This window comes from Diabrotica undecimpunctata, chromosome 6, assembly GCF_040954645.1.
Source record: "Diabrotica undecimpunctata isolate CICGRU chromosome 6, icDiaUnde3, whole genome shotgun sequence".
NCBI lineage: Eukaryota > Metazoa > Arthropoda > Insecta > Coleoptera > Chrysomelidae > Diabrotica > Diabrotica undecimpunctata.
Genome location: NC_092808.1, coordinates 39738088 through 39751756, shown reverse-complemented (window position 1 = coordinate 39751756; position 13669 = coordinate 39738088). Strand labels below are relative to the sequence as shown.

The 13669-nt window shown below is 32.8% G+C and overlaps 1 protein-coding gene across 3 annotated transcripts in view; it reads left to right on the top strand.

The window, feature by feature from the left end:
- side (motor axon guidance molcule sidestep) overlaps positions 1 to 13669 on the top strand; it is a 566673-nt gene that overhangs the window by 451073 nt on the left and 101931 nt on the right. For 2 of the 3 annotated variants that reach the window (XM_072534635.1, XM_072534633.1), the window contains exon 12: positions 2143 to 2334. In XM_072534635.1, coding sequence (XP_072390736.1) covers positions 2143 to 2334 — 192 coding nt within the window. The remainder of the gene's footprint in view (positions 1 to 2142; positions 2335 to 13669) is intronic. The other variant, XM_072534634.1, reaches the window with a different exon arrangement.

Sequence of the window (13669 nt, the reverse complement as noted above, 5' to 3'; positions counted from 1 at the left end):
TTTTATTATCTCAAAAAGTTGCTTTATCGGAAAGCACTACATTGGCAACCAATGTTTGTCGTCATTACAAATGACCATCAGTCTTTAGCAAAACTTTATTCGTCTGACAGTTCTTGAAGCAATTGAATCTTATAAGGATTATGCTTTTCAATTCTCCATATATTTTTTACAGAATGTCAAAGTATATCATAGTTTAATACCAAGTTGCGGATAACTTCGTTAGATGCGGTCTCGCGGTTGACGATGTTACAGGTTTTGGGAAATGTTTAACCGTTTCAGTGACACTAAAATGTTGCATTGTTTTAGTAATCGTTAAACGTGTTATTATAAAACTTATTACTGTAAATTGTGGTTTGGCAACAATAACCCACTGATAGTGGAGATAATACTAGTTTATTTCTTTTTACCATCTTGGTTTTGAGTTTAAACCTGCTTAGAGTAAATATATGATGACTAGTAACGAATTGATCGAGAGTAGTAGTAAACTGTCAAGAACTGCTATTCTATGACGCTACCCGTGACAACGCCAGTATGGAAGCTTCTGTTGGATGTAAGGGATAGTGATGCTCAAGATATAGCCTCCTATCCAAATGTCAAACTCACCTTCCCGTGCGAGGATCTTGATTCTCATTATCTTGTGCATGCGGCTATATAAAAAATGGGGATCTGACGTTCGAGTGATTGCCGGTATAAGCAATCTTCCACTTACTGACCAACGGCTTTTCGGGGGGATAAGTTGGTAAGTGGCAGGTTGGAAGTCGGCCCGCAAGGCGGATGAATAAATAAATGGTGAACGGCATAAAAACGCAAACGGCAAAAAGAAACCACTGTAATAAAGACTCATAGAGTACCCTCAGAAAAATCATCATGGAATTGACACATCAATTGTGAAACGTTACTTATCATGGAGTGTGGCCAATATTCGGCAGAAAAGGGGAAACATATTTATACCACGAGGCGCCTCTCAGGTCGTTGACATACAAAAACTTCGTGAAGAAATCCTAGAAAATAGAAAATCTAATTTGAGAATATACACATGGAATGTTAGAAATCTATTTTCGGCTGGAAAACTTGACAATGTAATTTAAGAAATAAACAGAATGAGATCTACTGGAAATCAGCAAATTGAGATGGTCAGAGTCAGGAACATGGAAAAAGGTTGGTAGGTTATTATATTATTTATTAATCGTACAGAAGACTTGCCTCACAAAAATGGTGTAAGTATATTAGGAACATCAGAACTGAGTAAATATGTGACCAATATATAGTACTTCGTATCAGTCTCGGATCGAATATTATTACTCCAAATAAATACTCAACCATTCAAAACCAATATTATTTAAATGTACGTCCCGACTACAGATAAGCAATATGACGATGAAGTCGAAAAGCTATATGATCAAATCCTTCACATCTTACAGAAGTTTAATAAGCATGAAATTTTATATATTATAGACTATAATGCAAAAATTGGGGAAGGGAATCAACGAGGTCAACGAGGTCAAACTGTAAATTATTTTGGTCTTAATTAAGCTAACGATCGAGGACAGAAATTGTATGAATTTTGTAAGGATAACGACATATTCATTGCAAATACCTGGTATAAGCTATTCAGGTGACGACTATATACTTGGTAATCTCCATTTGATGATGGCAGCAGCCCATTTTATTAATTTAAATTTAGTACTAGAATTTTTAACCATTTTTAATATCAACAACCATTATTTTTGTTGTTTTTGTAAGGTTTTTTAACATTTGTAGGTACTCTTAAGGTTTGTGGAAACATATAGCGCTTTTAGTTATTTGTAACAACTTACGGCCTATAAAATTCGGCGGAAAGCATCATTGGGGAAGAACTATCAATAAAATTTACATATGTTGTTAGACTAAGGATTAATTAAATAATTAATAATAGACAAAGCAGTTTAAAAACAAGAAAAAATAAACTTCACGTTATATTAACACTATTATTTTATCAAACATGACAACCGTAATATTTTCAAAATATACTCAATAATATTAATACACTACTGCATCTCGTTTTTAGTGATGTGCTAAAGTGTGTACAGCTTGCCGCTTAATGATAACAATTACTACAAAAACGCTTGCTGAGTTGTAGTTGATATAGTTGCTCTTTTATAGGTGATCTACCTCCACCAAAATATCGTGTTCTAGGGGAACGGCCAGTCTTCCGTCTTCACAGCCTTCAACCGGGAAAGGATTACCAAGTGGCGGTTTATGCTGAAAATGCGAAAGGAAAGAGCTACCCTCCTGTGATATTACCTAATGTTAGGGTAGAAAACCCCATGTCTTCTCAGTATTTTAACGCAGATGGTATGTATGTACACCTATTTAAATAAAATACAAAAGTTGAGATTAGTAAAAGAAATAAAGATTTAGTTTTTATATATTTAGAATTAATTTAATTTCGATCAAAATCTTACTATGATCAAAGTTGTTTCTTCATTATTATTAATGTGACTTAACACCCCTCTTAACACAAAAGAGGAAGTGTCAGTGGTAGTCACTAATACACACGTGTGCCATATCAAAGATCAAATTGCCTTAAAATGTTATCTCTATTTCTTTTTTTTTTTATTGGTAGTTGTTATATTTTAATCTTTTGTTTTTCTACATACTTCTAAATGGGATACTTTTATAATTTCCTTAGCAATCTATTAAAAATTTGTTATAATCTTTTTGGGAATGTCTTGTCATGTTTATATAAAAGAGTGGAACTGTAGGTTACCGTATGTAACGCATAAGCGCGTTTATCGTAAGATTAATTATTTAGACTTGTTATTTAGTTTTGTATAGTAGCCTTGTATATCCGTGAGACTGTGTAAAAATGTAAATATCTTCTTCTTTCTTCTTTGTCAACCATTTTCCATCCACTCCTGAATGTAGGTCTCTCCCAATTGCTTCCATCTTTCTCTATCTTGCGCCAATCTAATCCACTGTTTGCGTGCCACTGTTCTTATGTCATCTACCCATCTTTTTTGAGGTCTTCCCATGCTTTTTGTTGTCGTCCTTGGTCTCCATTCTAGAATTCTCCGTGTCCACCTGTTGTCATGATATCGAGCTACGTGACCTGCCCAGCGCCATTTCATTTTTGTAATTTCTTCCACAATATCCCTAATCTTCGTTCTACGTCTTATCTCGGTGTTTCTAATCTTGTATCTTAGTGATAATCCAAGCATGATTCGTTCCATTGCTCTTTGCGTTGTTTCTAATTTTTTAGCAGATTTTTTGGTAAGGGCTACTGTCTCCAAGCCGTAAGTACAAACTGGCAGTATGCATGTGTTATACACCTTTTTCTTTAAGTTTGCAGGAATGGAGGTGTTTTTCAAGATATATGCTAATTTGCCGAAAGCACCCCATGCCAGTTGTGTTCATTTTTTAATTTCAGCATCTTGATTTGGTTTTCTTAGTTTGATAACATGACCTAGATATACATATTGTTCAACATTTTCTATAGTATGATTTTATATTGTTATATTTGTCTGGTCTTGGCTCAGTATTTTTGTTTTGCTGTAGTTCATTTTTAAGCCGACCGCTCCTGAAACTGCATTTAATTGTTGTAACATATCATTTAGTTCTTGGATATTATCGGCTATTAAAACTATGTCATCTGCGAATCGCAAGTGGTTTAAGTATGATCCGTCGACGTTGATACCCTTATTGTTCCATTCTAGTTTCTTAAAAATGTCTTCTAGAGCAAGGGCAAATAGTTTGAGAGAGATGGTGCCTCCTTGTCTTACTCCCCGTTGTAGTCTTATGGGATTAGTTTTTGTGCTTTCGTCGAGCTTTATCTGCATGGTGGCATTTTCATATATGTTTTTAATTATGTTAGTGTATCTTGAATCTATACGTGCATTTTCTAGAGATTCAAGCACTGCCCATAATTCGATGGAATCGAATGCTTTATAGAAATCGACGAACGCCATATGAATTGGAACATTATACTCGGTGCATTTTTCTATCAGTGTTTTTACGGTGTGCAAGTGGTCTATGGTACTAAAATGTTTTCTGAATCCAAAAAAAAATATAAATATATCTGTAATAAAATCATTCAATAAAAATACTCTACCAGAAGTCTGTAAAATTATCAATGACTCAGACGTATAATATTACAAATTTTAAGATTCCACTTGATATTAACATTCAGACGTGCCTGGTATAATGTTTTAAAATATGGGGAGTCAACCAATTTCATCGAACTTATGATAAGTCCACGTGGACTAACGGCCAATGAAAACATCGGATATTGCTGTTATGACAAATCATAATGCATTATCTTTTGTCGGTAGACTTATTCATACTTGGGGTAAGATTATATCAGTATTTGACTGAGCTTGCGGAGTCATGATATAAGGTATCAGGTTTCGACCGTCCAGTGTCGAAGGGACGGGGCACTTAGGTAGGCCAATTTTTATAGCATTTTATTTTTAAATTACGGATACGACCAACAGATTTTTGGGAGACAAGAATATTTTTAGTATAATCATAACTGCTACAGCGTTCAGTCAAATTCAAATTTCAAATAGTGAACCCCAAGTTACTTTGGTAGTGACTTTTTTTAGTGTTCTTTCTACAAAAAACTTTTTACATTTTACGTTTTTTACTTTTTTTGGATACGTTTTTACGTGATTATACGTTTGATACTTTTAAAATATTGCGTCCGTGGTGCGATAATAATTCTGTAGCTGAAGAAACAATGGAACCCTCTAATCAATTGGAAGATTTACAAAGGCGTGTAGTAAAACGTAAGCGACATTATTAATACCTTTCTGATGATGCCAAACGTATGCTAAAAAATGTTTATGAAGGACCATGTACTGAATTGTCCAAATCAGAGGCAATTGCAGAAATGTTTTTTAACCAGAGTGCCCAAAGCAACCTGCTACAAACTTATAGGAGAAATTGAATCTATAACTAAACTTAATTGAATCTATAACTAGAACAATATAACAAATGTATGCGGCTAATATTTTTCCAACTATTTAAAGCCTTCGAAGTGAATTAGTTCGAAAGGGCATTCTCTCGTGTTCAGCAACAACACTTCGATTATTTCTTAAAGCCAATTATTTTAAGTACAAAACTATAGACAAGCGACAGATACTAATGGAAAGTACTAGAATAATTTCTTTAAGAAGCAATTATATCAGACAGATAACTGAGTATCGAAAAATGAAACGAAATATTGTTTATTTAGATGAGACCTGGTATGATACTCATGACACCGTGAAGAAAAGTTGGACAAATAATAACAAAAAGTGTTTTAACTCAGTACCGCCCAATAAAGGAAAGAGGATTATAATTTTACACTGCGGTGGAGAAAATGGATGGATCGACGATGCATTATTAATATCTCCAAAACAAATTAAAGACGCGTCTCTGGATTATCATGACAATATGGAAAGTTCAATTTTTGAATCATGGTTTGAAAAATCTCTTCTTCCGAAATTACCTAAACACAGTATGATTGTCATGGACAACGCATCATATCATTCAAGGTTAATGAAAAAAACTCCAAATAATAGTTGTAAATTGTTATTCACGAAAATTTTGTATTTTGAGGCATTTATACTAAAAAGCAATTGTTGGAGATTGCTCATAGTAAACAGTACGAAAAGGAATATGTTGTTGACAACTGTGCTTTTAGTAACGGGCATACTGTGCTTAGACTTCCTCCTTATTATTGTACATTGAACCCAATAGAGTTAATATGGGCTCAACTTAAAAGAAATATAAGGAGAAGAAACGTTGCTCCTAAATTTTCGTCTACTGTTCTCCAGTTAATTAGAAGAGAAATCACAAAAATCACAGCAACCAACTGGAAAAATGTAATAAAACATATGATCGGAATGGAAAATGACTATGTTAAATTATATTTACCAGCATTAACCAAATTAACTATAAATTTAGATGATACGAGTAATACTAGTGATAACAGTGACTCTGAGTAGATAGTAAGTACTTAATTCGAATTAGGTGTTAGTTGAAACCTTTATTTCTATTGTAAATGTAGATATTCTCATTTTGCTTATATATCTTTGAAAACAGGGTATAAACACACTCCTTAATAGGACAAAAATTATTAACGTTTTAGAGGAGTATGTCAACTAAAACTGTCACTGTCACACTGGCAGTGGCCAAACTCGTCCGATACATCTAAAGGTGGGAAACAATAAGTAGAATGTAAATTTATAGGTTTTTATGGCTGAATCTCCCACCTTCACTAGTTTCATTTCTTTTTATCTCATAACTTAATGTGTTTTCTATCTTTTGCGTTATTCTGTCTCGATTAATTATAATTTAAATCTCAAGTAGTTGATAATTATACAGTATGGTGGAAATGAAAGGAATAAATTCGTTATTTCGTAAACCGGAGACTTTAAGGAAAAATCCTGAAACCCGTCGATTTTTATTTTTAAATAAGCTATTCGTAAGAATACATTTTTATTTTTGACGTCATCTATGTGAGCGTAATGACGTCATTGTTAAAATTTTTGAATAGAAAGGGGGGTATTGTAATACATCATTTGAAAGGCCCTTTAAATACCTATTCAGCTAAAGTTTGTAATTGTTAAAAAATAATAAAATTTTTATTATTACAATAAATATTTATTAAGTATTATTCAATAAATACAACGAAACCTTAATTAAGTGCTCAAATTGTTTACCTTCAGCTAAAATACAATGAGAAAGGCGTGCCACGAACTCTTCTCTAACATTCTCTAAAACTTCCGGAGTTATTTGAACAACCTCATTACGTATTCTTTCTTTCAGTTCATTAATATTTTGTGGTCTATTTTGATACACCTTACTTTTTAAATATCCCCATAAAAAGAAATCAAGAGGAGTTAAATCAGGTGACCTAGGCGGCCATTCTATTGTTCCTCTTCGACCTATCCACCGATTTGGAAAGACGTTGTTTAAGTAGTTGCGTACCAAGACAGCATAGTGTGGAGGCGCACCATCTTGCTGTAGCCATAAATCATTTCTGTTTGAAAACAACTGGTTCAATTCTGGAAGCAAGAAATTTTGAAGAAATTCTAAATATCGAGGACCTGTTAAGTTTTCTTCGAAAAAGTATGGTCCAATACACCTATTATCTATTATTCCCACCCAAACATAGATAAGTTTGACGATTGACATGACCGTTTAGTAGAAATGTAGCTTCATCAGAGAAAATAATCTTTTTTAAAAACATCGGATCTCTGTTATTTCGTTCCATTATAATGTCACAAAATTCAATTCGTCTATCAAAATCATCTTCCATAAGTTCTTGTACTAAACTTACTTTGTAGGGATGCCACTTTTCCTTCTTTAGCTGTTTAAGAACTGTTGAATGGTCCATGTCATTATCTAATGCCGTGAACTGTTATGAGGATTATCTTGAAAAGCTAACAGAACGTCAACTTGTTGGTTTTCAGATATTGGTTTTCTACTACCTTTAGGAAGGTCTTTAACATGACCCGTTTCTCTAAATTTTTTCTCAATTTTGCTTACAGTGGATTGTGAAATTGGTTCTCGACGGGGATATTTATTATTAAATAACTCACATACTTCTTTCTGCGTACGTGTTTTATCTCCATAACCTGTAAAGGTAAAAAGTAGATAAAAAAGACATTTCATTACCAGTGTTGGCCTTTATAAAATTTATTTTTGGGTGTCAATAATACATCATATCAATACTTAATAAATATTTATTGTAATAATAAATATTTAATAATTTTTTTAAACAATTACAAACATCAAATACTCAGACATATTGATATGGCTGAATAGGTATTTAAAAGACATTTTAAATGATGTATTACAATACCCCCCTTTCTATTTAAAAATTTTAACAATGACGTCATCACGCTCACATAGATGACGACAAAAATAAAAATGTATTCTTACGAATAGCTTATTTAAAAATAAAAATCGACGGGTTTCAGGATTTTTCCTTAAAGTCTCCGGTTTACGAAATAACGAATTTATTCCTTTCATTTCCACCATACTGTATATATTTTTTCTAATTAAAACAAAAAAAGGTCGTAGAAAAGGTCACTCTGGGCAAACTTCATCATCGTGAGTAATAGGCATCATTACATGCTCGTTGAATAATATACTATTATTAACAATGTTTTATATAGATAATATTATTTTACAAAAAGTTCTGTTCAGTTGAGTCGATTAGGGTTATCACTCCCATGATATATCACAGAAGTTAACAACACCGATATTTTTTTTTTAAACTTTACAGAAAATGAAACTTTTTGGTAAATAAAATTAAATAAAAGTAAAAACTTTTATTTAATTTAAAATTAGATATCTACGCTACTGTTCAATAAAGTAGGGGTCATTCTGACAGTGTTGCCATTTTACTAGTATTTTACTCGCTCTGGTTCCTATAATTTTTTTCACGAAATTACGTATCGACTATACAACAACTTAACAATATGAATAAAATAAGAAAACTATAACTACTTTTAGGATTAAAAAAATATTTTTATACTACTAAATTTATGTTAAAATCGTTGTGTTATTATAGCCATTCGTTGTCGCAGATTAGCAAAATTTTAGTTTCAAAATCCAGCGTTGTCTGTAGTACAACTTATTCATTTCCATTTGCAGACGAAATTCAAGACATGCAGAACGCGTATTTGGTTATTGTTAGTGTCGCCCTTAATTAAATAAACCTTTTCCCTTGTGACCTACCGACTGCGACTCGAACTCCGTTCATTTCAAGTGCTCAGAGGCATTTCAACGCGATTTCGACATTATCAGACTAGGGAACTACCTAACCATTGAAAATGGAAGCACACACAGCGGTAATCGTACAAAAGTTTGGTAAAATTAGTTAAATTATTTTGTTATAACTAAATTTGTTTTTCTTTATTGAACAGTCACATTGCATAAGCAGGTAGTGTCCTTTGTATGAAGAATCTACGAGTATATACTGAGAATAATAACAACTCAATCATTAACAAAAAAGTATTTAAATAAAATATATAAATATAATACCAATGCCGATTTAACACCTAAATATTTTTATATACAGTGAATGGCAAAATTGTTAAATAAATTCATTGTTCGACATTAAGCAACTTTGAGTGCCAAATTAGCTAACTGGTCGATTCATAAATTAATTTACACAATAAAAAAAATGTCTGTAATTTATTTCATACAAAACACAATTGACTGCTGTCAAAAAAAAATTAAAAAAAAATGTTGATTTGTCAAAAAAAATCGTTTTTCGCTTAAATTAAATCGTCGAATTACAATCCATTTGCCTCCTGGCAAAAATTTCAGCGACGACGACAATTTTCTTGAACATTATGGAGCAATTCTAGAGTTATATTATGAATATTTAATTAAATGTGGTTTTTAAATCTTTTAAATTTTGTAATCGGTGTAAACGATGTAATCGATAATTTTTATTATCCCCATAGGAAAAAATCAAGTGATATAAAATCTGAAGATCCTGAAAGACACTCTTACTCATTGTTTCTCGTCTACCAATGTTTAAAATATCACGAACAGGAGGTGTAAGAGCCGGAGGGGTAACGTCTTGCTAAAATTATATCGTTATATATAAATCTCTAATTACATTTTTCTATTTAATTTCTTCTAGTTTGGGTCAACATATCATGATGCCCAGTCTTCTTCCTCCACGTCTTGTTTGGTGCCACTCCTAGACTAATATAGGCATCCTTAATGTTATCTTTTTTGTCGCTCCAGTCCTCCATGTAAGCATTTGAATTTCCACCACATACACTGTGTGTTTCTCACTTTGTTTAATCGCCCTAAAGATCATCTTCTTCTTCAAGTGCCATCTCCGCGGCAGAGGTCGGCAATCATCATAGCTATTCGGACTTTTGAGACGGCTGATCTGAAAAGTTCATTTGATGTACATCCGTACCACTCTCTCAGGTTGTGCAGCCATGACATTCTACGCCATCCTGTGCTGCTCTTTCCTTGGATCTTTCCCTGCGTAATTAGTTGGAGCAAGGTGTATTTCTCTCCACGTGTAATATGTCCGAGATATTCCAATTTTCTTGTTTTAATTGTTTTTGAAATTTCTATTTTTTATTGATCCTTCTCAGAACCTCTTTGTTTGGGACGTGTTCTGTCAACGATATTTTCAGAATTCTTTCTGTACGAATTATTCCAGTTTTTTCATTGATGTCGCATTCAAGGTCCAAGATTCCATTCAATAAAACAAAGTCGAGAAAATATAGCACCTCGCCAACCTAACTCTTAGTTCCAATTTTAAATCCCTTGTACATAGCACTCTTCTCAATTTGTTGAAATTTTCTTTAGCTTTTTCTATTCTGATTTTGATCTCCTGAAAGTAATCATTTGTAAAATTAATCATTGTTCCTCCCAGATATGCATATTTGTCCACTTGTTCGACGTTGCTTCCGTTTATTAGAAGAATCTCGTTATTTCTTTGAGTTTTCGATATTCTCATAAATTTCGTCTTCTTGACGTTCATTGTTAGACCGTACTCTTTTCCATACCGCGCTATTCTGGTCAACTAGTCTCTGAAGATCTTCAATAATTTCGGCTAAGATCACAGTGTCGTCCGCATATCTGATGTTGTTAATGGGAACTCCATTTACCTTTATTCCAGCTGTTTTACCCTCAAATGCGTTTTTTAAGATCTTTTCGAAGTAGGCATTAAAATAATTGGCAACAATACGCATCCGTGTCTCACTCTACGTCTAATTTCAATTTCTTCTGAGAGCTGTTCGTTAACACGTACTTTTGCTAGCTGTTTATAGTATAAATTTGATATGATCCTGAGGTCGCTATAGTCTTCTTTGATTTCAGGACATTCATTAATTGTTCATATATATATATATATATATCATCATATAAGTTCATACTTTATCGAATGCTTTATTATAGTCAATAAAACATGTTTATTGACGTCCAGGCATCTTTGTATCAGTATACTAAGTGAAAAAAAAACCACCTTTGCAAAAGACAAATTGTGTATCATTAACGTCTATGTCTAGTTTGTAATATATTCGGTTATGGATGACTTTTAGTAATACCTTTAGCACAAGCTAATGGTGCGGTAGTCGCTGCATTGTCTCGCGTTTTTCTTTTTGGGGAAACAAATAAAAATCGACGTTAACCACTCTTTGGGTAATACGCCTGAACTATAGATTTGGTTCAAGAGTGTCACTAAAACATCAATGTGCTTCTCATCCAGAATTTTTAATTCTTTTATAGACCTATTTCTTCTGAAGTAAGTTCTATTTGTTCCAGATCTCCTCTTTCATCATTGAACAATTCGTCGATATATTCTGCCCGTTTTGTACTTTCTCGTCCGTATGTATTATAGTATTCCCGTGCCTATCCAGAATTACACGAGTGGGATTTTGTTTTCTTAGTCCTGCCAGTTCTTTAACTTTCTTGTGTAGGTCTTTGATCTCTTTACATTTCTAAAGATCATAGCTTGTGTCAATGGTCTTATGGACATATGGTCTTATGGTTAATCGAAATTCTTCTGTAACACAACCCAGTACTCACTTTCTTTCACTTCATATATCTTGTCCCAACTTTGTTGCATGCTCCTCCATTTATTTTCCCAATTTTTTGTTACAGAGATTCTAATACTGAAAGTTATTACTTCTTACAATAATTTAAGTATCCCAAATCATTGGGATTCGTGGTGGTTATTTCATTTCTATTTCATTTTTATAAATATTCCAAATATTGGGTTTTGTCCTATTAAGTATTAAACTTTTTTTTAAGAGCTTATCTTCCCTATTCCAGTTTTTGTTTTAAATCCGTTTCAGTATTTCTTACAAATAATACATCACCAGCATATTAAACACTAAACCCTGATGCAATTCTACTTTAATATCAAATTTTTCAGTGTCTGTCATACCATGTCCTAACAATAGTTTTTACTTGTTCATACATGTCTCCCCCAATTTTCAGACACTCACCAGAAACTGTCTTCTTAATTAGCGCTTACCATATAACCTTCTGCGGAAATCTATCACACGCTTTTCCAAGATCGATGAATACCATATAAACCTTTGTTTCTCCAGTCCGATATTTTTCTATTCTTTGCTTTATAATAAAAATTGTGTCTATTCTATATCTGATTTTCATAAATCCAAACTGATTTTCAGATATTTTTATTTCTTTCTATCAATTACTCTCTCTCTCTCTCTCTCTCTCTCTCTCTTTCTCTCTCTCTCTCTCTCTCTATTTTTCTGTCCCCCTCACTCACATTTTCATAGTGTGACTAAGTCGCCCTGCAGTATGGCCCTGTAGTATGTGCATTGTTTTATATCTTTGTTTTTGTAAACAGATTCTAATTTATTTTTTTCCATTAGTTTGGCATTTGTCTCACTGCCTATTCATTGCTCCCTTAGCTTAATTGGTTTAATGTCAAATCCTTAATTTAATACTGAAGTAGTACCACCTCTTCTTGGTGCTAAAAGTAAACTGTTTACTTTAAGCACCAGTAAGAAATGTTACTACATGACTAGACAATGGTAACTGCCACCTTGCCGAAACGTCGTCAAAATAATAGTTTTTCTCAAAACCAAAATTATTCACCGCCTGAGTAAAACTCGGAAAACTACAGAAAGCACATATAGCTCCCACGAAAATTATATTGGAATGCACTTTATATTCATAGATTCTAAAAGCGCTTTTGATAAAATTAATAGGAGGAAAATGATGAAAGAAATAGATCATCTAGAAAAATTATAATATCTGCTAACAGTGAGTCCAGAAAACATCACAGCAACATAAGTTTTAACGGAACAACTTCCAATGAGATCAAAGAAAACAGCTTCTACTATACAGATCAACTTCAAGTTATAGCCTAGGCAGATCAAGTAATAGCATTTGTATCATGGTAAAGACGAATATGAAACTTATAAGAGAAATTGAAAAATAAAATAAGAAAGATAATAGGTGTTTTGTGTAAAACTTAAGAGGTCGCTGGTTAAATGAATTTAGAATAATAATCGAAGAAAAAATTCAATACTTTGACTGTAAATACATTAGCGAAAAATAGCTACTATCAATTGTAAATAAATTACGAGAATTAACTAGCTTTACTCAATACTGTTATCTGTACAAAGAATCGACTTACCTTTTGAAATATTATTGTATTCGTAGCCAGTGAATTAGCATGGGTACCACGTTGCGCCCGGCGCCGAGGCTCAAAAGAGAACTAATACTCTCGATGTTTTAAGTACGCTGTCTCGTGATTAGGTGTGTGTCTTGAGATGGTCAGAAACCCTCTGGCCACGCTTCGAGGTGGTCCGTAGGGCGAGGATATACCAATAAATGACTATTGGATTGCGATTTTAAATGGCGACAATTTAAGTTATTTGTCACGGTAATACTTTACATCAGTTTCTGTGTTTGCGAAACAAAAATAGAAACAGAGAAAGTCAAATTCTCTTAACAGACTAAATGTGTTTAAGAAAGTTTAACAATGAGATTTTATTGAATAACAGGAAACAATATATTTTAACGCAAAGTCGTTAGAATATACCAATAACTTACATCATATTATAGTACAGTAAAATAAAGTAAAAAAATCTAAAATTAAGAAAATAAATACTACATACTTTCCCAAACAATAAGGTTAGAGAAAAAACACCACAAAACAAAATACATGACGATAAGG